Below are 26147 nucleotides of genomic sequence, written 5' to 3' on the forward strand. Positions count from 1 at the left end.
CTGAGCTGTTTTTGGCCGAACTGACATTTTAAAAAACTTAAAGTGGAAGAAGAATCACTCAGCTCTAACAGCTTGCTCCAAGTTTGCATTCTTAATTCAAAGGTGGCTTTTTCTGCTAAGATTGAGGGCTATTTTATTCAAAGTATTGTATAGCCAGTGACTTGGAAATGATGGTATAATGATCTAACAGAATTACGCCTGCTAGTCTGTGCTAGCATTTATTGTTACAATTGCAAGGTCATTAATGTATGATGTAAGGATGAGATTGTGAAGACTTACTGACATAAAAACTCCTTTAGGTAAAAGACAACAACAACAAAACAGCACAGCTCTCACAAATTAATAGTAATTTAATTTTAAGTGAATGATACACAATTTTGTTTTCCAGTAGTCTTTATTTCAAATCAAAATGTAAATTATAGTAAAAGGCAAGAATGTTTATCTTTATAAAGGCCACCTGATGCAGCGGCCTGCTCAGGCACTTGAAATATAATTAAACGAGTCATCAAGTTTAAACCAAAGTGTCATTTATAAACAAGTGCAAACTGACTTCTACATTCAATTCAGTTAAATGAAGGCACTCATTCTCTTCCTCACTTCCTGCCCCATCTGTTCACAATGTTTTGTAGTAGGACAATCTTCAAGTGCCCTTGTAGGTTTGTGATGATTTCTATTGACAGGAATGCCTCCGCAGCATAAGAGTCTACAATTTAGCCAGTTGGCCTAGTACCAGGCAGTTTTCCTTCTGCTGAAGGTGTAATTGTTATAGCCGGTTTCTCCTGAAATGCTGAGCCACTGTCAGGAACAGTAGTGTTAGCTGGGAAATATTAACTATTCTGTTGAAGCTGCATCACAGCAGAGAAGTGGTCCACTGTGGCTTTCCCTGTTGGCAGGTCTTGTCTTTCATGCCTTAGTTGAGCAAGGACTTCTTTAGAGAGTTGGCCCTTTGTGCTGCTAATGAGCTGATCATGCATCTGGAATAAAGGGAAGACATTGGCCCATTTCCTGCACTCCCTGAAACACTTGAAAGCCACACAATTAAGCAGAGGAAAGGTTGGAATGCACGTCTTCCATGGTTGGAGTTGTGAAGGGAATAAAAAGTGAACAGGTCAATGGAGACCAGGCATTCAGTAGTGTATAAACAGGATAACTGGTGCAGGAGCACTAATGGGTTCTGTTCATACAACTAACAGGTATGGACTGCACACTGAAGCCATAAGAATTGTATTAAAATGACAAAACATTTTATTGATTATCTGTTTTGTTAGTATTAATACTTATATACCCAAAACCAACTTTTCTATTTCTGTGCCTCATTTCTAGTTGATATGATCATGGAGATTAATGAGCACTGGTCAGTGTTGAGTAATTCAGAGGAACTTAGTATTGTACCAAAATAAGTGTCAGACTTAAATGGTGCTTATAGAATTTAATGCAAAATGTGATGATTCCACTTAATTATATGGAATCTAAGTTGCATAAACTTTTTTTTTGTTTTTTGTTTTTTGTTTTTTGTTTTTTACCTTAGCAGTCACTATGACTTTGAGCTCCTTTGTGGTGGTAAGCATCAATTTCTTCATAAACAGCTCTGAAACAAACCCACCAAGGGTGAAGAATTACACATCAGTTTCAAAGTACTATATTACCACCACCAGAACTAAAATTACAGGCTGTTGCGGGTTGGGGGTGTCAGGAATCTTAAGTGAATACAAAGAAAGATCTTTATCCTTTAGCTTATTCTAACATACAACATCTAATGTTAGAGTTCTTTCCCATGCTTGTTAAAGGCCAATTTATTTTTACTTTTGATTTAAAGGAAAACTATGGTTCAAATTTGGGCAGTTTGATTTTTTTACTTAAAAAAATCTAGTTTTAAAATATTTTCAAAATATGAATAGTATGCTTTATTTTAACATTGTATTATAGTCTAGACTTGGGAGAAGCCTTTAGCTTGTGTTGGTCATCGTACTTTTAATAAATTATAATTTTTAATAATTTCTCAGTTTTTTATATGTATCTTTATAGCTCAAAAATATCTGTACCCAAAGGTAGCATTCATATATAGAATATAGCAAAACACAGCTGTGAGAAATCTCCCAAAATAACAGAACTATGAAATAAACTAAAGTGACAAACTTCATAAATTACCATGTTTCTAAAAATTGTAGACTTTCCATACAGTAATTTTACCTTTTACCCTCTTCAACCACTGATCTCAGTATCTCTCAGGAAGAAACCTCATGTCTTAATAAGTTCCTCATCATAATATGGAAACTTCACTGTCCTTTTTCAATCCCTTTATTTTATATTCATGTGCATTGCCCTTTACTTCCATGGACCTGTCAACCTGTCTTCTCAAACACCTCTTCAGCAAATGCCCTCTTTTCCAAATCTTCAACTTCTCCCTCTATACTAGGTTCTAACCCTCAGTAGCTCCACTTTTTATACCTGTGCAGTCTCTTAGCACATAACTACTAGAACCTAACTCAGGACCTACCTCAATAATACTCTAGTTCCCAAGCCATGCCCATCATCTCTTTACACTTAAGTTCTTGTAAGATATTTGTATTTTCACTCTTAATTTTTAACATTGAAATGCGGCTTCTGTCCCCAATTCACTAAAATAGCTTTTAATAAAACCTACTATTTCCATGTAACTGAGTCCAACATCTGGTTTTCAGTTCTTGACCTGGTTGTACTTTGGGTAGTGTTCATAGCTGTGTGCAGGTTAAACTTCCATACCCGGCACTAGGTTCCCTATTACTTACTTCATTATCCATGTTGGCATTTCCAGGTTAATTGAATGTGCTAAAGCTTTCTACTAGGTTTCTATCCAAGTTATTTTGTAGATTGGACAAAAGTTAACAATGCTGTCTCCTATGGTTCCCTCTAGCCTTCATTTACATTAGTTCTTCCTATCATATACACTCTAGTTACTGTATCCTTTCATACTGTTGACACATCTGTTTGCCTGCCAGTTTGCTTAGCTTGCTTGTCCACATTACATTTAATGTTTATAAGAACAGAGAGCTTGTCTTGTTCACAATTAGGTAACAGTCACTCCCTTTGGTATACACAAAATGTTCAAGAGAATTGTATTCTGAAGATATATATTTATATATGACAAAAAAAAAAAGTTGACCTGGGATTCCTGGCCAACCAGTGATGTGAAAATTCCAGAACTTCTAAGAGTCTCAGCTTTTTCTTAAAAGTTCCTGGATTTCATGAGACCTTCAGTGGAACTGAGGCTTTAAGTCTCCAGAAAGTAAGAATCACAGTGGTAAAAGAGTTCCAGGGTTTTTCTTCTCCAGCTCCCCTACTGCCCATTTCACCTATGGTACCTAGGACACACATACCTACTTAAAGCAGTTAGTTAATCTAAATATGCTCAGGAACCTGACATAACTGGGCATGGAATTTAAGTACCAGTTTCTTTAACTACATAACTACATATGTTCAATGACAGGTACTTTATCAAGCTTGGCCAAGAGAAATTCCATCATCCTTAGTAACAGTATGGTAGGGCATACTTATAATCCCAGCAGGAAGGTCTCCTGAGTCCATTATTGTTTGTTAATTAATAAATGATGGTAAAATGGCTGTCTACTCTTAGGGCTTAAATAAGGGGACAATATATCAAATGCTTACATGTGCCAGGATACTGGCTGAAAAAAAGTAAAAAGCACCAAGGCAAAACATAGATGAAGAGAAACAGGTTAAAATAAGTTATATGAGCTAGTGGGACAAGCCTAAATTAAGGCTGAGCATTCATAACTAATATTAAGAATCTGTGTCATGATTTAGGGGCTGGTAGCACAAGGAAGCCTGCTACATTTGGCACCCAGTGCAGGGCCTGGATTTCCACATAGGGCCTGAGAAAGCTGAAAAAAACATTTAATACAGAAAAAAAAAAAAATCCCCCCAAATGGATATGGCTCCTTTAAGAGGCTCTGCTGTACAGTGAGCACTTGAGCGGCTAGCATGTCAAAACGCCTGCCACACTGTGGGTACTAACTTCCTAGAGCAGGGGCAGTTAGATGCAGAGCCTGGGTAAAAGCAGCTCTCAGCCAGGCCTGCAGGCTTAAGGCTCAGGTCTCATGGACCTGAGGAGGGGTGGAGCCAGTTGCCAGAATCTCAGTGGAGGATGGTCTAGCTGCCCCTTAGCCCTTTAAGGCTTGGTTCACACAGTGAGAAAAGGCTACAGATACACAGGTCCAGATGGGGCAAAAAAAAATCTCTAAATAGGTTACAGAGTGTTAAAAAATGTGCATAGGCACTTAAGAAAGAAAAAATGGATATAGACAGTCATAGGAAAAAGTAAATAGTTTAAAAATAAAGTCTTTAAGGAGTAAAATAATATAAAATAATAAGCCATGTAAAGATGGTAAATAGGGAGTCTGGATCCTTTATGGTGTGTTGACTTTGAATTTTTTGAATGCTGATGAGCAGACGACAGCTGCTGAGAGACACTGGATTGTAAAAGGGTCTGCTGAAGTAAACCAGCCTAGATACTTTAGGAATGTCTAACTTTAAAGTGGAATTCAGGAAATGTATTCTGTTGGAAATGATAGACTGTGGATTCCTTCAAGGTTAATAGGGATAAGGTTTGATTGGGAGAGACCTCCTGAAAATCTTGGCTACAAATATAAAGAATTAATTCAAAAGCCAGGCAGTGGTAGCGCATGCCTTTAATCCCAGGACTTGGGAGGCAGAGCCAGGTGGATCTCTGTGAGTTCGAGGCTAGCCTGGTTTACAGAGCGAGATCCAGGACAGGCACCAAAACTACACAGAGAAACCCTGTCTTGAAAAAAAAACCAAAAAAAAAAAACCCCAAAAAAACCCAAAAACAACAACAACAACAACAAAAAGACCCAAAGAACAAAAACAACAAAAGAATTAAATCAAGAAAAACTACAAGATAGGTGACATATATACTGATCCCTCTGCTTGGGAACAGTTCTAAGACTGGATCACAAACGTTACAACTAATTTTACCAGGATTTGACCATTTTCTCAATTTTCTCAGAGTCCTCTAAAAATTCTATAGGCCCCAGACAAGAGGAAGCAGATTATAGAACCCAATGCCCACATTCCCAAGAGGTGTTGTCAGTGGTTTTTGGTCATTTGGTGGGTTTTGGATGTTTGTCATCGTTTGGGGGGGGGGGATATAGGAATATAGGATAAAATGACACTATTAGCCTCTATTATTTTACATTGGTATGGATTTTGGTATATTGATACAAATTTAAGTTATTTTTGTTAAACTGTATCAGTTTCTATTTTTGTTTAAGGTTTTGTACCTATGTAGCTCATTTAAAAATGTAATATATAATTAAGAAATGCAGTTTAGTAGTTAGTCATCTATAACAATCAAATTTGTGGTCATGTTAGGTATGTTTTCAAGGTTAAACATATTTTAGATAGATAGGTGATCTTCAAATGCTTCAGAGACCTACAGAATATGGCCTTTGTGATATCTTAATATCATAAGGCTTTCATGCCAGTGAGAAGAGTGTGCTCCTAGCAGCACTAGTCTACTTTGTAAAATAATGATGGGCATCAAAGGAAGAGCCTCTACATGGAGTTTACTTTAGATGTGGAAGAGCTAGCCATTTGGGCAAGAAACTGTCCTTGCCTTGCCTCCTGGCAGTATGCTGTAAAAACAGGACAAGCAGGACACAAGGGAAAAAGACTGACGAAATTTGCCAAGACAAGACAAATTTCCTTCAAAATTCCTGCTCCATAGAAAAGTCTGTCAGATATTCTAGGCCTGTAGGCTGAAGATAGATGCCCCAACATTGCAGAGGAACCTTGGGTGAACATTGGCAGCCAGATATCTCTGGCATTTCTATAGTTTTGGAAGTGGCTTGCACTGCACTTCCTGTTTACTCAGATAATATATCCTTCTGGGGTCTTTGATGGAGTTGAAGACTAGATAGCTATAGTTAGAGTTCTTAGTTATGATAGAAGGTAAATTAGGTACAAAACTTTGGACTCACCAAGATTTGATAAATAATGGATATTTTCTCTAAATTTTCCAAATACAAATGGACTGGATATTGTAAATGTAATTCTTACTTGATAATTGTTCTTATTGTATATAATTTTACTATGTTAAATTTAAAACCTTTCCTTTTTATTTGACAAAAAGGGGGAAATGTTGAGAATAGAATGTTTAACTATGTAAAGGTGTGTTGCATTTGTTTTACCTTGCCTAAGGCACCTGATTGGTCTAATAAAAAGCTGAACAGCCAATAGGTAGGCAGTAGAGGGATAGATATGGCCAGCAGGCAGAGAACATAAGTAGGAGGAGGAATCTAGGCTTGAGAAGGAGAAGAGAAAGAGAGGGAGGTAGGTGCTTTAGGCCAGCCAGTCAGGCAGCTGCCAGCCAGCCATACACGGAGGAAGCACCAAAGTAGGACATACAGAATGAAAGGTAAAAAGCCCTGAAGCAAAATGTAGATGAAGAAAACTGGTTAAAATAAGTTATAAGAGTTAGTGTGACAAGCCTAAACTAAGGCTGAGCATTCATAACTAATAATAAGTCTCTGTCATGATTTGGGGCTGGTGGTCCAAGAAAACCTGCTACAATTGACAGTCATGGGTACATGGTGAACTACAGAACATACTCTACAGAAGACAGATATTCCACACTACCACCACCTTTGCTAATGTTAAGAACACAGGCCTGATGCTTCTACACTATCCCAAATCTTGAGAAGTACTAACTATTTGGACATACTAGTTTTTAACTATTGGCAATTGATTTTTAAAATGTACATTTTAAATTCTGCACAGGCCAAACAAAATACAACTGGGGAACATATATAGACTCCAGGCTGCCAGTTTCTGAACAGTGATTTCCAAAATCTTGTTTTGAGCATTTTTCACAATTTGGGGGTTAATCTTTCACTCAAGAGGATAGATATTAAATCTATAATATGAGGCTGGAGAGGTGGCTCAGCAGTTAAGAGCACTGGCTGCTCTTCAGAGGAACTGGTTTCAATTCTCAGCGCCCACATAGAAATTTAGAATGGTCTGTAACAACAGTTCCAGGGGATCTGACACCCTCTTTTTGCCTCTGCATGTACAGGTCCACATTTGGTACACAGACATGCATGTAGAGAAATAAACACATAAATAATAAAAACCCTATAATGTGCTTACCATCCCATATACAACCTGGCAAATAAGGAAATCATTAAGTGATGGTACCTTAAGGATTTCAAGTTAAAAGCCTTTTAGTTTTCCTTTTGGACAAGGTCTTGCTGACATTGGCCTATACTGGCCCCACTTGTGATCCTCCTACCTCTGTCTCTTACATGCTGAAAGTGTACTGTGCTATACCTGGCTATAAAACAATTTTAACATTAATGGTCACTCTTAAGGATATTTTTGTCATGTTGAACACAAGAAGTTCTTTTATATATCCTTTGATTCAGTTTTGGGGGGACAGTTTTAAAATGTGGCATTAACATGTCAGGAAAGAAAAGTGTCCTCTCAAGCTCGATAGACACCTGCCACCTAGCTATGCTGAATGTTGGTTTCAGTTACTTCTTAATGTGTGACCCTAGCATTTTTATTTTTCAGTCACAGGCTGAGAGCAATAAGGCCATTAAGAGCAACGGCCACTATAAAACCTCATAAATCATTTTTTAATAAGGCCATAAATGTCTGCCAAGATCTAAACAAAGTTAAATGAATAACCAAGCTCAGTTAGCTCTGTCATCAAAGGGAACCAAGACAAAACATAAATTAATAATTTTATAAATGACTTACTCTGTAGCAGGAGCTAAGGGATCAAACTCCATTACCTCGTAGTAATTGGGTGGCTGGAGATCATTGTTTGTTATCACTTTAGGTTCGTGAAGAAAAAAAAAGACAAGTAAGTACACATTGCTCTTGTGAGGAGCATGCACAATTAATATTCTGTTTAATGTGACAGTACTTAATATTTAGACTTTAAACATATGAGTCTAACAGATACAACCAAAACAGACAGTTCAAATGCTGCTAACTTCCATGAGTCTATATATAAAAAAGATTTCTAGATCTCAACTAAAATTTCATTTATTTCAGTGCAAACCAAATACAATATTCAGTTCAGCACAAGTATTTTTATAATCTAATGTGAATCATAATGGTGTCAGCCCTGAGTTTATTACATGTGGCTTCAAAGTACAACGAGCTCTCCACATTTCTCCTCTATTTTCAGTTAATAATCTTTGGTAGATTCCAGCATTCTAACAAATTGACTTATTTGATGCAAAGAACAGGGTCTTGTATACCTGAATGATTACTGGGCAAGGGTGGCAGTCTCTGGCTCGATGGTGCTGCTGTGGCAGTCTGTACGCTAACTGGCTGTAGTAACACTGAATTGGAGTGTTCCAGAAACTGAAGAAAGCATAACACGTGTCAGGCTTACATTCTCCATTAAGCATTTTTGTTACTTAGATTTCCAGGTTTCCAAATGGCACTGCTTCAAGAGCCATATACATTCAACCAAGTGAGAACTAGTCATTTTTACTACTTTCATTTTAAAGTAATAACTACTTGTAAAATTGTCTGCATGGCTTCATGCTCATTCCATTCCATTTCCCACATAAAATGTAAAATGTATTTAAAAATACTGTTTTTTAAGGAAGACTTGGAATTGTGTAGCTCAATCTAGCTTCTATTTCATTCTGAAGAGGAAATCTCAGCCTTGCACAGGAATGAAATTCAGTTTACAAATAGGCATGCAGTGATGCTATCAAACCAAGGCTAATAAAGACAAGTAGTTCTTTATCCAGGTTTAACTAGCATACCCAAATAAAGATAGAACTTGAGAGGCCGAGACAGGAAAATGGTGAATTTGAGGCTAGCTACATAGCAAGACCCTGTCTCAAAAATCAAAAACACTTCTTGTAATTTCCTCCTTCATCCTACAAGTATGTCGCTTACTAGCTACCAGGCACTGTTAAGACAAGAAATAAAACAGACAAGTGGGCAGCAGTGTCCAGTGGCGTGTTCTATGGTGAAAGAGCAAGAAAACTGGGAAAAGAGAGGCTAATGTACAGTGGGATTCTGCACTCACAGCCTGGTCACAGGGGATGGATGCCTCACCACTGGGGACCTTCCAGCAGAGCACTGAATAATTAATATCGGAGGATACAAGTTTCTAGGCTCTGAAGTCAGGGAAGTTATTATGGTTGAGGCACAGTGAGCCGAGACAGGTCCAGGGTGAGGCAGGAGAGGTGATGGGCAGGGTAAGATCGGCATTCCAGGCGTCCACAGAATAAAACAGTGAGGAATACAGCAAAGGTGGGTTTTCAGCAGATGAACGGCATGACTGGAGGAAACTGCTCGGTTTTGGTTTTTAAGAGGACATTGGGATGGGGTGGGAGAGAAGCCTTGGGAGGCAAAAGCTGAAACACAGCAAGCCTGGAGAGGTTGTTAAAGCATCCACTGTCTGATCACTTAAATTGGGGTGGGAAGTGGAGAGGTGTAGGACAGTGAACAAAGTAGAAGGTAAAATGGTGAGGTCACGTGATACTGACCTAGGCTTTCCCCTAAGCAACTGATAAACAGCATTGGCCACTTAATGAGGTACAGAGTCTGCTGGAAGAGCTGGCAGAGAGTACTGGGAAGAAAAGGGCGAGAATAGATGCAAAGTTGATAGAATTCTGAGTTCAGGGTCTAGGCTGGAGATAAAATTTTGTTGATTGTCGAATCTTGGTTATTTTAAGGCAGGAACCAAAGCTAGGCATGGTGGTGCATGCCTTTAATCCCATTATTTAGGAGGTAAAGGGATGAGGCTGAGGAGTTCATGACCAAAGAGACCCTGTCTCAAAGAAGGAGAAAGAGGGAGAAACAAAAGATTCTAAAGGGATGAGGTAGATAAGATAGGGAAGTCTGTGCCTGGGGTTTCTAATACTGAAATACCAGGAGAGAAGAAGGAAGAAGAAATGGAGAGAAACAAGGAGTGTGTGAGAGTCATATGTACACAAAATAGCAAGTGACTAATTGTTCAGAGTAGGACAGTGAAAGACACTGATGATCTTCACAAGGGTTTAGGAGAGGGAAGCTTGAACAACTCTGAAATTTACAAATATAAACAATGTTAAAGGAACTATAACTTTTTTTTTCTTACAGTGCTGGGGATCAAACTTAGGGCTTGTGCATACTAGACAGGTACTGTACCACTATATTCCAGGCCCAGAAATTATGACATCATTATCTTTAACCGTCTTATCCAAGAAAAGTAAAATAAAATATTTCTGTCTCTAAAGATTAAGGTTGCCAACATGGCTGTGTGAACCAACTGTAAAGGTATGCAGAGTAGAGCGTAAGACTCAACAAGCAATGCTTTTGGTCATGATTATCTGCTGACAAGGTGAACTGCTAGCAAAAGGGTTTTGTTACTCACATTATCATATGTGTGACTTGAGGCGAGGTTTTGGCTGGTCCTTTGGGCAAACCTAGGATAGTGTGATAACACAGCATGATTACCCTACAGCGAGAACACAAATGCAAGAAGTAAGATGATTTCCCTGGTCTGAAAACAAAGCCTGTATGTAGCACACCTCCAGCCTACACAAAATGACACCCCATTTCAAACTCACAAAATGATAACAAGCCATCTGGTTTCGGGGCCCTCCCAGTCATGAAACTCAAAATCAAACACAGCAAACACAACAGTCCTTGGCAGTAGCGGATTTAAAGCCCTGGAGTGTATACAGTACAGGATTGAAAACACAACCTGCAGTCTTTCCATCTGTAGCTACCGCCCATTACATCTTAAAAGATGAGAATCAGGGCAGAGCCAAAGTTAGGAAAGATTAGAGAGTTCCCATTCTGGTTAAAGTGGAGTGGAAACTCATTTTATCCCATTACTAATGCCACTATAAAAGCTGGAAAACAGAGACCAGTGAAGCTAGTCAGGAATGTGGAAATAGTAGCAGGCTGATTGGGAAAGAAGACCAAAATTTAAGTACCGCTGAGCTATCGTTGAATTTACCACGTTTGTATTCTCTAGACTGTAAGTGGTGACAGAACTCCAGGGAAAGCACTCATTTGCATGCAGGGAGCAAGAAAGACACCCCTCACTGCCTCTGATCCATCTTTACATCCCAAACATAGCCAACCCCATGGTGGCTGCAGTGGCTCCAGAGGAAGCAGGCCGGGTCAGGAGAGTAAACTCTGGAGTTGGGGAAACTTCCTCTCCAGTAGGCTAAGCTGTGACCTCAAAAGAATGGGAATACCCATTGTTTCTTTCTGTCTTAGCATTTGTCTGGAAAAGCACAGCAGAATGAAGATTAGGTAATTAGATAATAAGATGACCAGAGAACAGAGAAGGGGAGCTCCAGGACACCAGAGAGTACCAAAGGTGAGAGAATTCAGGAAAGCAATCTTGTAAGATTGTTATGAAAACATAAGATTGACTTGTTTTTAATGTCTGTGATTCTGATCTCCGTAATGAAGTCAGTATACTGAGAACTGGACACAAAACCTGCTGCTAGACTTCTGACTGACCACAGGGTGGGACATAGGAGGGATAGATTTGAACAGCACAGCAAGTGCTTTGAAAATTCAGCTGATTTTTGAACCCCATATTACAGAGGCAGGCTGAAATTATGAACTGAATCTAACCAAGTTCTTTGCTTAATAACATAAAAAAATCAACATTATAGACTAGATTTTTACCAAAACCAAGCATCTACTAATAAAAATAAAAAATGCCAAAGATATAAATCAAAATGACTAGGCATATAAAGAACACGAAAAAAATTAATGTAGTAAAAAGGCAGCCAACAGAAATGAATACCAAGAGAACATGGATGTTAGAGTCATCCCAAAGACATTTTTAAAGCAGCTACTGCAGTACAAATAGTCCAAGAAGCAAGCATTCAGTAATGCTTTTAAAAATGGAAAAATAGAAAATGTCAGTTAACAAATAGAAGACATAAATAACAAAGTGGAAATTTTAAAAATGAAAAAACAGAACACAGTAGAAACAAACTTTGAGTTGCTTTAATTGTGAAATGGAGATGACTGAAGAGTTAGTGAACTTGAACGTAGATAATAGACATGATCCAGATTGAACAGGCTTGAAAGAGACTAGACAAGCAGCCCTAAAACACTGAGGCAATAATATACCATCAAACAATAGTCACCACAGTCCCAACAGGCAAGCAGCATGCGTGTAGCACTGAACATAAATATGAATCAATAAAGGCTAAAAAGTAGTTTGGTGAAAAGACAAACCCACAGATTCCAGAAGGCCTGTGCAGTGAATTAAATGTCATCCACCCACTCTCTAAAGGATATGTTCAAGTCATAATGCCTAGAACCTGTGTTATCCTGTTCAGAAAAGAGATCTCCATGTAGTTAAGGATCTTCAGATACAGTCGTCACCTGAGTGATCTGATTGGGCTTCAAGTCTAAGGGACAGGGATCTTAGAAAAGCTTAGTGAGACTGTAGCTGCACATAAGAATCAGCCAGAAAGTAGAGGCAGAAATTGGAATAGCCATTAAGCCAGTGAAGCCAAGGAATACCAAGTCACCAAAAGAAAGGGCAGAGGACAAATTATTACTGAAAAGTGCCAGAGAGACTGAATTTCAGACTTCTTGCTTGCATGACTATGAGATAATAAATATCTGTGGTTTTGAACCATCTAGTTTGTGGGAATTTGTAATGGTAGCCATAGGAAACTAATGTGCTCAGCCAACCCTACACAAATACGTCAAAAGAAACCACACCCATCCATCACAAACTGCTCAAAATTAAAGAAGAGGAAACAAAATAAAAATTTAAGGCAGAGCACATTATTTATAGAGAAACAACTGTTTAATACCACTTTTTTTTTAAGCCACTGGTTTGTGATTCTCCTGGGATGCTTGTAAAAACTAAGATTTGTGCTACTGAGTCAGAACCTGTGGGGGCTAACAATTTGATACGTGATCTGTGTTCAAGTTCACTATGAGACATTAACAATCATCTTAGTGATTTATGCACACAGGAATATGATCTGAGATGTTAGACATTAAACTAAACGTCGGTAATTGAGATTTGGTTTCTTTTGTGAGTTTCATGGAGACATTTGCTGCAAGGTAAATTTTTCTGTATTACTCATTCATTCTCATATTACCCAACAAGGTTAGCAGGAAAACAGTTATCAGCAGGCAGCTCAACTAGAAATTGGCCTACAACATTTCAGCATGTGCTTGACCTGTATGACCAAGACCAGAGCTAGCCAGTCTATGGTTTGGTCTCAGTTTGATAACCCATGAGGTGGTGATTGATGCTTCATTTCCTAGCATATGGACCTTTTCTATACATTTTTTCCTTGCCTTTTGAAAGAAATTCTCTGTTTAATACTTTCTCGTTCTTGTCCCTATAGTCTTCTCCCTTTTAAGTATAGAAAAGCAGTTAAGTAATTGGGGATACAAGTGTTTAATAAAAGAGAAATAAATTGATATTCCCTGTTACCTAAAGATACCTTGGAAAGATAAATGAGAACCCAGCCAATTAATGGATTCAGGACAACACCAGGGAAGGGAAAGAATGGAGATCAGATAAAAAAAAAAAAAAAAAAAAATGTGTTTATATATTCTTATGTTATTTTGGTATCAGCTTCATGGAAACATGTTACCTATTTCCTAAAATGTGTGTGTGTGTGTGTGTGTGTGTGTGTGTGTGTGTGTGTGTGTGTGTGTATGCTCCTGTGTATGTAAAAATAAACATTCGCCTTGTCATAAGACAAATCCAACCTATTTATACTTTTAGTCTTATCTGTTCTGCCTATCCCTAAACATGAGCTACTACCTTTTGTTTTTTCTGCATTTTATGCAAGAAGATATAAATATTAACAATTTCATCCTTGCAGCACTTTCTTACACAAATACAATCTAGTATACTCACACTACTTGGCATCTTCTCTCCTGTATGAGATAGTTTCTCATGTACAGATCCTCTTTTCCCCCTAGCTGTGCAGTAATAATATATCACATAGCTATTTATTTAACCAGTCCCCGACTAATGGATACTTAGGTTTACTAGCCACCATTGCCTACCATATTGTAAAAAATAGCCTCATAAATACCTAAGTGCAGTATAACTTCCTAGAGTTAAGGGATTACTGTGAATTTATGGCCAGCCTCAGCCACCCAGTGAGTTCTGGGTCAGCCTGCACTATAGAGTAGAACATTGTAAAAGAAAAATAAAATAAAATCCATCAACCAACCAATCTTTGTGCTTTACTGACAGTTCTCTAAGAAATCTGAATCTCAGTACACATGTTCATGGGCCACTGATACTTCTTTTTTGGAGAGCTTTCTAATTACTGTAGATTTTGGCAAGTTCCATTCCAAGTCCCAGTCCCCTCTTCTGTAAAAAGGAATAGTGATGATGTCACTAACCAAAAAAAAAAAAAAACTTTTGCAAATACATATATAAAGTCAACAAAGTTACAGAGCATTGTTACATGTAGGCAATTTCATGAAATTAGTGTGGCCTTCTTTCTCACCAATTTTGAAAAACATTCCTCATCTTCCTTTGTCACTGTATTTCCCAGAACTGACTACCATGAACAAAATCAGAGAAAAAGATAGAGTGAAGGCTTATGATGGGTTGTAGTAAGTGCTACATTAGGAATTTTATTTACATTTCATGATCTTTGTGTGACTGCTAAGAAGTATTCTTAGAGGAAAATGAATTCAGAGTGGCTAACATTTCATGCTATGCCAAACTGCTAAGTGGAAGCAAGGCTAAGATTTTTGACACAGGTCTGTCTGGCTGTAAAGTTTCTACTTTTCTATACCATCTGTTGTGTAGCAGTTTCCTCTAAAACTGAAACCTCCCATCTTGGAGGGAGGCTCCTTAACACACAGAATGTTTAAGGGGAGGTGAAACAACAGGGTATTCTAAGAGGAGGTGAAATATTCCATTCTGTAGGGAATCTCCTCATGCTCAGGAAGTAATCAACTTAATTGGTTCAGGAAATCACGGAAACTGACAAGATTCACTAGTTCCCCCCTACTGCCTTCTCCCAGCATATAAGCTGTAAGGGTTGCTGAGAGACACTCTCAGACAAGATGAGCCACCTAGAACAGGCTTAGACTAGCAAAGCTACCTGGAAGAAGCTAAGATCAGCTAAGCCACTTGGAAGAAACAGAAGCCGAGCTGCCTAGAAGAGGCCCAGAACAACTGAGCTGCCTAAAAGAGAGACACTATCCTGTTGATATGGTTATAGGTTGTACAGTGATAGGTAGATCCCCAGCTTTCATGAGCTGCCACTCATGCTGGCGTGGGCTTCGGTGACGCAGAATCTTTGAGTCATTTCTGCTCCTGTATGTAACCCCTCACCCTTACTCCTGTAAGTAACCCCAAAAAAATTAATGGTTCACCAAGTTGGACTTCGGTGGTATCTGTACTTCCGTCTGTTGTAGGTTCTGTATCTGGGGTGAGTAAATGCTTGCTCACATCTCCCCAGAAACAGTATCACAGAACATCATGTTTTCTTACATAAGGAGCCAGAATGCCATGGCAGTGGTTCTCTGGTGCTCCTGACATACTTACAGGGTGGGTATTTCTGTATTTTCTGATGCTAGCAAGTCCACCTGTGGATGAAGCCTGGGATACAAGTTGTTTGTTATAACAGGACTCGGAGAGCTGACACCTAAAATATAAAATGCATGTGTTTTATTTTTAAGGCAATTTTTATGATGCTCATGGTTACTATTATTATTATCCTCAATTTTCAAGTTAAAGAAAGAGATTAATTTAGATACTTTTGTCACTAGGGTTTCCTCTAAGAGAGACTAAAAAGCATCATTTATAGGGGACATAAAAAGAGACAAAGACAGATAATCCCTGCCACATAAGGAGGTTATCATAAATGGAAAAGATTATATATTGGATTTTCCAAAATCTCAAGCTGATCCAAAATGGAAAAGATTGTGCATGTCTTCTGCCTAGCACGAAAGTGAACAGTTAGAATTTCTTCAGAGCTCAGCCTTCACCTCTAAGTTCTTAAACTCTCATACTATAAGACACCAAAAGGGAAAAATTATCCTCCTTTGCCCAAATTCCATAATAAAAACCCATGAACACTCGCCAGTACAAGTGGTTCCACAGATCTCACTAGCTTACATAAGCAAGCCACCAATATTTCAGAAATGAAGCAAGCTGTAAGCAAACCACAAATTCAATACTGAATACTTTTGCTGTGGAAACACCAAAATGTAAGAGAAAAACAAATTATGGGTTGGCTAAAATTTTAGAATTTTGGATATTTTTTTTTTCAACTTGCTTATTTTGTAGCATAACAAAACTTGTTGGAAATAAGGATAGAAGATACTAAAAGTTAGATAAGGTGGGTAAATTCAAGCCTACAGTGCATTTTGTAAATACCATTTCATTCTTCACAATTTTTTCAGGAAACCACTGCTTCACTTCAGAAAGTAAGGAAGTCTCAAAGGTTAGGGGGCAGAACTGGACCTCCAGCTTGCATTTCTAACTGCCTTCACATTTCACTACCATCCGGTCTTGCTTCATAATTCCTTTGTCTGCATCAATTATTCCCTGTGCTATAGCAGAGAAATCTAACAATAATAGTCTATGTCCAGAAGAGATTTAAATATTGGCTAGTGAGGAGCAAAACCTCTGGAGGTCAGGTAAATTCCATGGCATTCTAAGTCAGTGGGATGAGTTCCAAAGCCCTCCCCTGCACACCCCATTCATTTGCTGGATCTAACCGAACCATTTTTGCAGGGAAGTGATTACATCTTCCATAGTCAAACTGACTTCTGTCCTTCTGGGGGCGTTCAACTAAGAGACCAAGGAGAACTATTTCCTATCACGCTCCTACACAGTGAGAGAAGGCCCAGTTGCTTATTTACTTAAGCCTGAAAGCTGAGCATTCACAGAGTTGAGTGCGTCCCCATTGGACATAGGTGTTGGCAGGATGGGACTAAGGTCGAGAAGATCACAGGAAGGAGCAGAGGGCTCATTGGAAGTCTGAAAACAAAGCAAACAAAGAGACAATTTAGGGGGAAAGTCATGCAACTTATCCTGGCTCTCTTCATACACATTCCTTTGGATATTTTCTGAGGGAAACTTCAGGCCATGGCAGCTTCAACTCCATCTCACTATGCACATGAGTCCTTCCTTAATTAGAGACCCTTCTAACAACTCAAGGTGGAAGTCACACCTCCAAAGCTACTGCAGGGTGCCAATGTGTTTCCTCTTTGAAAGAGCTGTTTCTAGGCAATCTTTGCTACCTGAAGGATAATTAGTAAGAACGTAATCATTTACTTTTACGGCATTTCTAATCACTTACATTGGTGGCTTCCTGCGGGTTCCTGTTCTGTTCCAAAAGCCTTTGTTGGTTTCGAGTAAACCTGTTTAAATTAGCAAAGTGCAACATCACTTATCAAACAGAGCCTAGCAGTATTAAATACACAGATAGTGGTGATAGTGATGTCAAGCCTCACCCTTACTCAATCCCAGGAAAATACCTTTAGGAACTAACTCTCTTCCAGGGGTGGGGATATGGCTTAGTGGGAGTTCAAAGCTCTGCATTTAGTCCCCAATACACAGCACAACTACCGAAACCCTTTCTTCTAGTTAACCCTCTTAGAAAAAAACTATGAGGAAATAAAAAAGTAAAAAAAACAAAACAAAACAAAAAAACTTAATGAATCCCATGTTCTGGAAATTAGTACTATTAATAATATGTGCAGTATGTGTATTCTCTAAGTGACTTTATTTCTATATTAATTTATTTACTTTGAGACAGTGTTTCGCTATGCAGCACAGGCTAGATCTCTGATCTTCCTGCCTGAGCCTGGAATACTAGAATTATAGGCCTGAGCCACTGTGTCTAACTACTTTTAAACTTAGTTGAAATTATACTTTATGCAATTCTGCATCCTAATTCGATTGTGTTGTATTTTTCTAGTCACTTAGAACTGTAATTTTTAATGCCTATAACATTTTACCATAATAATCAACAACACCTTTGCCAATTCTTATTTTCAAATATAAGGTTGTTTCTTACTTTGTCATTATAAATAATTTTTGTAAAATTAATCCAACAGTTGCACAGATGGCCCAGATTAAACTAAATGGGGTGCTCAACTAAAAAAAAAAAAGTTGTGAATTTGGAAAGGTACTGGTGTGTGTGTGTGTGTGTGTGTGTGTGTGTGTGTGTGTGTGTGCGCGCTCTCACACACAGGAGAGTTGATAGAGTGAGAGGAGAGAAAGACAGGGCTCAGGGAAAGGGAAGCCAGGGTAAATTATATGTATGTATAAAACTGTCAAAGAATTAACTTAATAAAAATATTCAAGAGCATGAAAAGTAATTTAGTGTTCAGCGTACCATCTTTAAGATACCTGATCTGAAAGAAAAGACAGACCTTTTACAGTTTGGACTTAATTTCCCAATTCCTGTCTACCAAGGTAAAAGAGAAGCAGTCAGAACAGTTGGAGAATAAAAGACCAGTGAAGCTAAAGAAGTCCACATCACTCCCTACTCCCTATATGCCTATGAATCCGACTATCTGAACCTCAGTGTTCTGTCTGCTAAATGCGAATAACATTTGAGCCATGTCTTCAGAGATGTACTTTAGAGCCAAAATCAGATAGCTACAGAGTGAAAATATAGGCAGTAAGTGTGGAGTTGACTTGCAAATTAAAAATAGCTTCAGAAACTTCTGTTATTTCTATTATGTCATTGACTCCAAAAGCCTAAAATACTTTAAAAGCTTATTCTGTATCTGAACATGCTTAAGTTTTAGATCAGCTATTCTCAACCTGTAGGTTGTGACCCCTTTGGCAAACCTCTATCTCCAAAAATACTGACATTATGATTCATAACAGTAGCAAAATGACAGTTATGAAGTAGCAACAAAAATAATTTTATGGTTGGGGGTCACCACAACATGAGGAACTGAATTAAAGGGTTGCAGCATTAGGGAGGTTGAGAACCACTGTTTTAGATTCTTCTAAAATGCATGCTTTGCGAAATGAGGTGATGGAAATATTTTGCAGGTTGGATAGAGGTGATTCTTTGGGGACTTAGAGGCCGGATGGTTACATGGAGAACACTGTTCTCCTCTGATGATACCCATGTCCTACTTCACTATGGCCGTGACAGGCTAGATGGAAACTGGGGTACTGAAGACTGCAGATGGAATGATATCACTGGCAAGTTTACCTTAGCTAGGAGAAGTTCTTGGATATTAGAGACACACTCACTGTAGTCATAAAAACAGTGCTTGAAAAGAAAGACTCAGAAGCAGAACATTAAGATGGGAGACATTTTGAAGTGGATATTGGCACTGAAGATGGAAGAGAGAGGCGGTGGGCCAAGGAGAGTAGGCAGCCTCTACTGGCTGCAAAGGTAAGGAGATGGAGTCTCCTCTGGGGCCTCCAAAATGAAATGCAGCCCTGCTGACATCTGGAGTCCAGCCCAGAGACAGATGCTTGCATCTCCCAACCTGGAGAACTTAGGTTATAACCTAATAATAATCAATCTGTGATGCTTCAAACTGTGGGGCTCCTGGCAGAAAAATAACACTGGTAAGCATCTTTTCGAGAAGCCCCATTTCTCTGTCTCGGGATTCAAGGACCACAGCCACTGTGGTACATGTTGTTCAGAGCTGAGTCAACACAGGCAATCCAATTTCCCAATCTAGACCAAATAAACAAAAGTGCCTCCTTAGGGGGGGGCATTTAACCGATGATCTTATGGTTGGCAATACAGTTCTCCCAAATGAAAACCAGATAGCAGCTAGAATACTGAAAACCATGTGGTTGCCGTGGACATTTTTCTGCTTACGGAGATTTACGTCACAGGAAAAGTCTAGGACTGTGAGTCTTTCCAATGCTAAGAGTATGGTGACTGGGCTCGCCATCATGTTTTCTTACAAAAAGTTGCCATCCCTAAGAGGCAGTGAATGTGAGACTGTGAAGGAGAAAGGAACCACCACAGTATAGCTGCTGGCTTTGTCTTCCCCATTCTCTGGCCTCATTATTGGTGAGGGGGAGAAGAAGAGTGAAAATCTTTGTGACTTGTAAAGTCTAAAAGGAACATTAATGAGGAGGAAAAAAATGGTGATTCAGTGCAGGAAATATCAGGGGTATAATTCAGTGATAGAGCACTTGCCTACCAGGGACAAAGTCCAGAGTTCAATCCCAGCATCACACACAAAAATGTAATAAGCGTCAATATGCTACTGTGTTACTTGTTTTTTTTTTTTTTTTTTTTTTTTTTTTTTTTTTTTTTTTGGTTTTTCGAGACAGGGTTTCTCTGTGTAGCTTTGCGCCTTTCCTGGGACTCACTTGGTAGTCCAGGCTGGCCTCGAACTCACAGAGATCCGCCTGGCTCTGCCTCCCGAGTGCTGGGATTAAAGGCGTGCGCCACCACCGCCCGGCTGTGTTACTTGTTTTTAATATGCATTATTTCATTTACTCCTGAAAAAAAAAATCCACCCCTCCAAAGATAGAACTTTTTTTTTTTTTTTTTCTGATTTTTTTAAAGGAAAGGCTTCAGAATGTTAGTCAACTTATCTCTATCATCTCACATCATCTAGATTTGAATTTAGGCCCTCTCACCTCTTCCTTATGCCACTCACCCCATTCTCCATTTGCTGGTTAGAAATGTAGCCACTGTACAATTAAACAGGCCCTAGTAATTCTCAACAGGAACGGTGCCTTTCCAAGGCTGTCCACTGAGTCACCTCGACTCATTGTTGAGGAGGAACATCTCTGGCATTTGGGGAGTAGTGGCCACACAAGAGAAAACTACGCCACTACCATCCAAATGCCAGTCCTACTGAGAAAGAAAGATCTAGAAAGAATATTCTCTCGTGGCTTCTCCAGAAGGACGAGGATGGCATGGACTGAGGATGGCATGGACTGAGGATGGCATGGACTGAGGATGGCATGGACTGAGGATGGCACGGTAGTGAAACTAGAGCCAGAAGGAAGTAAAAGGGTGTGCCACACCGTCTGCTCACCTCTCATATCCAAGGATGGCATTATTCAGATCCTCATTCACTTGAATTAGCTCAACAGTTACGTCTTCGTTTTCCACTACGACCAGCAGGTCCATGATCCTCTCCTGCATCTCCCGACCCGTCTTGTAAAGTTTCTGTCAGAAAAAAGGAGGTTTCTTCTTCCATACTAGGGACGCTCTTTAAAAACAGCTGATACACCAGTCTACATGTACCTATGGACACTTCCATGCTAACACCCAGGGATCATCAGGTTTTTCAACTGCAGACAGTTCATCCTGCCCATCAGAGGGCAGTGCAAGAGAATGGTATAATTTTTCTCTAAAGCAACAATGTGGTACACTGAAACGCTGTATGGAAATTCTAGAAGGCCCATTTAATAACTGAGCGATTTGGGGGTGGGGATCACTTGTTTTATAAATTTTAGTTTTCTCATTATAAATGGAAAATAACCACTTGTCACATCGACCTCCAGAGCTGGCATGAAAATCAAACAAGATGAGTGAGACTAGGAGATCTGTAACTACAAAGCATAAACATGAAATGTTGTTGTCATGATTAGTATGGTAGAGGTAGTTAAGAAGCATTTACGGCAGGGGGGCATAATTTTACTTCCTGTTACATGTACTTAAGCCTTTAAAGTTTATAGCTACATCACATTCAATATAAACTGAACCAGGATTTAAAAACTCATCGTGGATAATGACCTTATTTGGACTACTTAAAATCACTGCCTTGAGCCAAGGCATTACCCCACGGCTAGCTTTTTCTCATAAGCATCATAGGCATCCATAGAACACTTAACCGACTCAGCAGCCCCCAGGCTTAGTCTGGGGAATCTACATTTTTCTTAACAAGCACACCAAAGCGTTTCTTAAGTACCCTGACATTTGAAATCTGCTGCCTTGCAACTGACTTCCTTCTAGCAAACATCCAATAAACCCAAGGTGCATAGGCTGATATTAACATTGTCTCCATCCATCTTGGCTACATTCTCCTGTGCATTAGCACAGCAGCAGGCAAAAATGCAGGGATGTCTCTGCTCTCACAGCCAGAGCATGATAACTTGCTTACACATCACATAATTACACAATCTGACTTCTCAAGAAAGGTGCACCAAAAAAATGTATGCTTCACTAAACCATTTAGAATCTCAAACAGTCTGTTACGAGAATCCTGACAGGAAATTCAGAAATAAATAAATCAAATTATTACTAACTGGCATTTAGACTCAGATGTAGAAGTCACCACCTCTGCAAAAACATAAAAATATTTAGAAGGCAAAACAAAATAAAAAGAAATGGTGAGGGACTGGAGGGAATGGATGACAGGTAGGTGATAGATGAGACATTATACCCATAATGCCAAGGCAAATAAATTGTCTTATTTGTTAATGACCTGATTGCTGTTCATGTACAGCACAACGTTTTAGTTTTTTTTTTTTTTTTAAGCATAAATGGTCTTATTTGTTAATGACCTGATTGCTGTTCCTATACAGTACAGGGGGTCAAAGATTTTTTTTAAATCCCCATATCGTAAATATTTTATGCTTTTAGGGCTATCTAGTCTGAGGCAACTTTTCAACGTTGCACTGTAACATGAAAAGAAGCCAGGAAAGGAAGTCCCAAAGTAGGTGTGGCCAGTGGTAGGCTGCAGGCAGAAAGATAATAAGACTTTGGACTCAGTAGACCCAAGGCGGCTCCAACACAGTCATAGGAAACAATGTGTTTGAAGATCTCCAGTGCCGGTATATGGCAGGGTGTCAATAAATGCATCATCATTGCTTGAGGAAGGGTCACTAAAAGATTTCCCAGATAATTAATACAATCTATAACATTTGCACTATTGCTTGGGACCCAGTATCATCAATTAAAGACTCTATAGCATCTAACAGACTCCCCCTCCCCAACAATGAATGAAATACTTTCTTTTATTCTTGCTTCCAATAGTACAGAAAGTTTTCCTCTGGTTGCTCTCAGAAAGCCTTGCTAGAACAAGGTCAAAATCAAGGAATACAAAGGTGTTAGATGCCCAAGACAAAAATGTAGAAATTAATTGAAATGAATTTGCAGCCAGCATCGATAGCCTCAGTCATGTGAAAACCCCTCACCCCTCACCCCCTTTGCCCTTTGGAGAGACAGATGGAGAGGAAACATGAAAGGCGCACCACATCTCAGCGGGGCTACAAAGCAGAATGTGAAAAAAAAAATTCTTCAAAAGGCAGCCCACTCTGATCTTCGCAATTGATGTCTGTCTCAGAGGAGGGCCACCCCACCTGCAAACAGCATAGATCAAGCACAGCAGACAAAAAAAAAAAAAAAAAAAAAAAAAATCAGGGGCCCGAGTGATCCACGAAGGTCCTTTGGAGCTCTGGATGCAGGGAGGGGGAAAGTGAGTGACAGTGGCTAGAGTATGTGTCCATCACAGAACGCGGAATTGTCTCTCTACTGTAAAGGCAAAGACCGGCTTCTAAGCTATAGTGCCTTTAACAATTCCAAAGGCTCTGGAGGACAACAAATAACTCATTAAGAGCTTCCTTTTACCCAGCTGGCTCCTCTACTTCCATGGGACACTTAGGACAACTAAGAAAAGAGATCCCTTTACAGGTTCAGCACCAACTACAGTCAGCCCCCATTTGCCAACAAGGCATGTGCTAAAACAAAAACAAACAAAAATACATAACAACAGCAAAAACAGAAAAAGTAAAAACAGGAAATGATATGTGTTTGTGAAAACTTCCCTAGAAATAATATCTGTATGGCAATATCCCTATTATCTCCCCACAACACATTTCCTCTGTCACAGTGCTCCCCACCCAGCCTGCAAGAGACACACAGCATGCCTCTATCTGTTCAAAAGAAAAAACTCTCTCACCCCAAAGCCGAACAAACTGTCAACATAACCCTCTCGAACTCATCAACTTATTAACACTCTTAACTTCTCCACTCCACGGCCTCAACAATCTATTTCTTGAAGATGTTGGTCTTCAGCAACTTCTGTTCTAACTTCTTTTGTCCTGAAGTGTTAATTCTTCAGCAGAGCATTGATGCATATAACTCAACAGATATTTAATTAGCTCCTCTAGTAGAAAAAGCATGCACAGTAAATAACCATATGATGTACTCTTGTTAGGCAGCTAGTTAAACATTAGCTGCCTTGAAGGTCAGTGAGGATGGATAGGTCCCTGGATCAGCTTAGGACCCCGAGTCCTGTGTTCCTGCTAACACTAATTCTGAGAAAGGGGAGTGTATCACAATTGTCCCTCTTTGGAATTTGAAGTACTGGTAATTAATCACAAGAAACCTCTGTCCTAAATGACTTAGTGGTTGACAATGCCTTTTGATAAGGACAGCAGGAATTTCCCTTGCCTTAGCAAGGCCAGAACCTCCTGAGAAAGGGGAAAATCCTGTTATACAACTTCAGAGAACAGCCTGAAACCAAGATATGAAGGGAAACATGATATTCCTGAAGACATGTTAAGACCACGGAGGGAATAACTACCCCTTTAATGGCACACATACTTTAGATACCATTCCTCCTTTCTAACTCAGAAAGCTTTTTCTCCCTCTTTCCCATTTCCAACACCTGCCAGAATACGAAGCCTGCTTGCCCTGATTACTCTGGGCATTCTCACTAAGTCTGAACCCCCCTCTACCCCCACCTCCCAAGCAGCTACTCAGAATTCCATTGCTGATCCTGCTTACTTTCCTGACCTCTAACTCAGAAAGCAGGACTTCCTTTCTCGGCTCCATCCGCCTCCTTCCAGCAGCTGCCAACACCTCCAGCTTGTTTGCCCTGCTGTTGGTTTCTCAAACTTCTGAGTTAGTTTTGAATTCTTCTATCTACAAGACTAAGACCCTGCAAATGGGACCCCGTGTTTCTCAATTACACTGTGGTGAATTTAAAAGCGAAAGGCCTCAGGTTCCTTCCGAAGAAGTCAAAGAACTGGTTCAGGTCCATAGAGGAAAGGGAATAGTTTAGCCATCAGCAGCCAGTTCTGGGTCCCAAATGAGAAGTGAATTGGTACCAACAAATATTTGCTTGGGAGGGTAGTTTGTCTATCATGCCATCATTTGCTATATCCTGTGCACAAATCGTCCCCTTTCTCACTAGGCAACCTCATCTCTAAAGGGAAGGAGACAGACCCCAAGACACTAGAAAAGTCTGTTCTGATCAGTTTCTTACAAGTGGTAATAACAATGAGAACAGCCAAAGGATAACTGTTTTTCATTCTTTTCTTTGCCTTTTTTTTTTCTTCCAGGTTTTTTTCCCCCTCAACTGGTTTACAAATTATCTTTCCAGGATCAAATTTTAGTTTCCCATGATCTTATATTTCTCCAGTAGGCTAATCCAAAGTGTTCTCTACTTACATACTTTCAAAATATGAGGTCCCCTTATTCTTCTCCTCTGTCCTACAGAGGCCAGGCAAAACAAGAAAAGAAAAACCACTAAGTATGGTGGCACATACCTGTGACTCTACTCAAGAGGCTGAGGCTGGAGGGCTATGAGAGCAAGGCCAGACTGGCCAGCACCACAAGACCTTGTCTTAAAAATGGAAAAAGGAAGAAAAGGAAAAGGGGCATGCGAAGGGTGGGGGGTGGGGGGTTTGCTCAGAAAGGGGAAGTACCAAGAAGAAAACTAGCTGCTGTTCAGGGGAAGAGCAAAGTGCCCAAAGCCAAATGCACAATGCCCAAGAGGCAAATACAGTTCAGATACATTGCAATTCTTGCTTCCAGTGCCCAGATCAGACACATTTAAATCAGACTGATTGCAGCCTCTCAAGTCCATACTCTATACCCGCAAAAGGAATGCAGTCTCCACCCAGTGAAGGTCTAAGTCCACAGAAAGACGGCAGTAAGGAGAGGAGGGGCAGCAGAGCTACCTTAGAATCTCAGGAAGTAGAGGAGCGCTGTGAGTCAGCCCAGCTTCAGGATCTAATGCTTAACATGGATGGGAAGAACAGGGAGGGCCTTCCAGATAAAAGGATAGGGAGAACCAGTTCCAAACAAATGAAGCCACCATTCAAATGTGAGGAGAAGCACAGAAAACAAGATCTCCTAATGCTAGCAAATAGTCATGGGTAACGTGTACATGAAAGAAAGGCCCAACAGGGTTTGAGGGGAGACTTCTCCTATTTGCTGACCACT

The 26147-nt window shown here is 39.6% G+C and overlaps 1 protein-coding gene across 1 annotated transcript in view; it reads right to left on the reverse strand.

The window, feature by feature from the left end:
• Positions 1-1524: 1524 nt before the first annotated feature.
• The window catches only part of Tom1l1 (target of myb1 like 1 membrane trafficking protein), a 45889-nt gene continuing 21266 nt past the window's right edge, over positions 1525-26147 (reverse strand). The window contains exons 8-15 of the mRNA XM_059271513.1: positions 21004-21137; positions 17322-17382; positions 16882-16999; positions 15560-15659; positions 10409-10460; positions 8289-8394; positions 7780-7855; positions 1525-1588 (exon numbers count right to left, since the gene is read on the reverse strand). Coding sequence (XP_059127496.1) covers positions 1525-1588; positions 7780-7855; positions 8289-8394; positions 10409-10460; positions 15560-15659; positions 16882-16999; positions 17322-17382; positions 21004-21137 — 711 coding nt within the window. The remainder of the gene's footprint in view (positions 1589-7779; positions 7856-8288; positions 8395-10408; positions 10461-15559; positions 15660-16881; positions 17000-17321; positions 17383-21003; positions 21138-26147) is intronic.

Source organism: Peromyscus eremicus, chromosome 8a, assembly GCF_949786415.1.
Source record: "Peromyscus eremicus chromosome 8a, PerEre_H2_v1, whole genome shotgun sequence".
In the NCBI taxonomy this organism is placed as follows: domain Eukaryota; kingdom Metazoa; phylum Chordata; class Mammalia; order Rodentia; family Cricetidae; genus Peromyscus; species Peromyscus eremicus.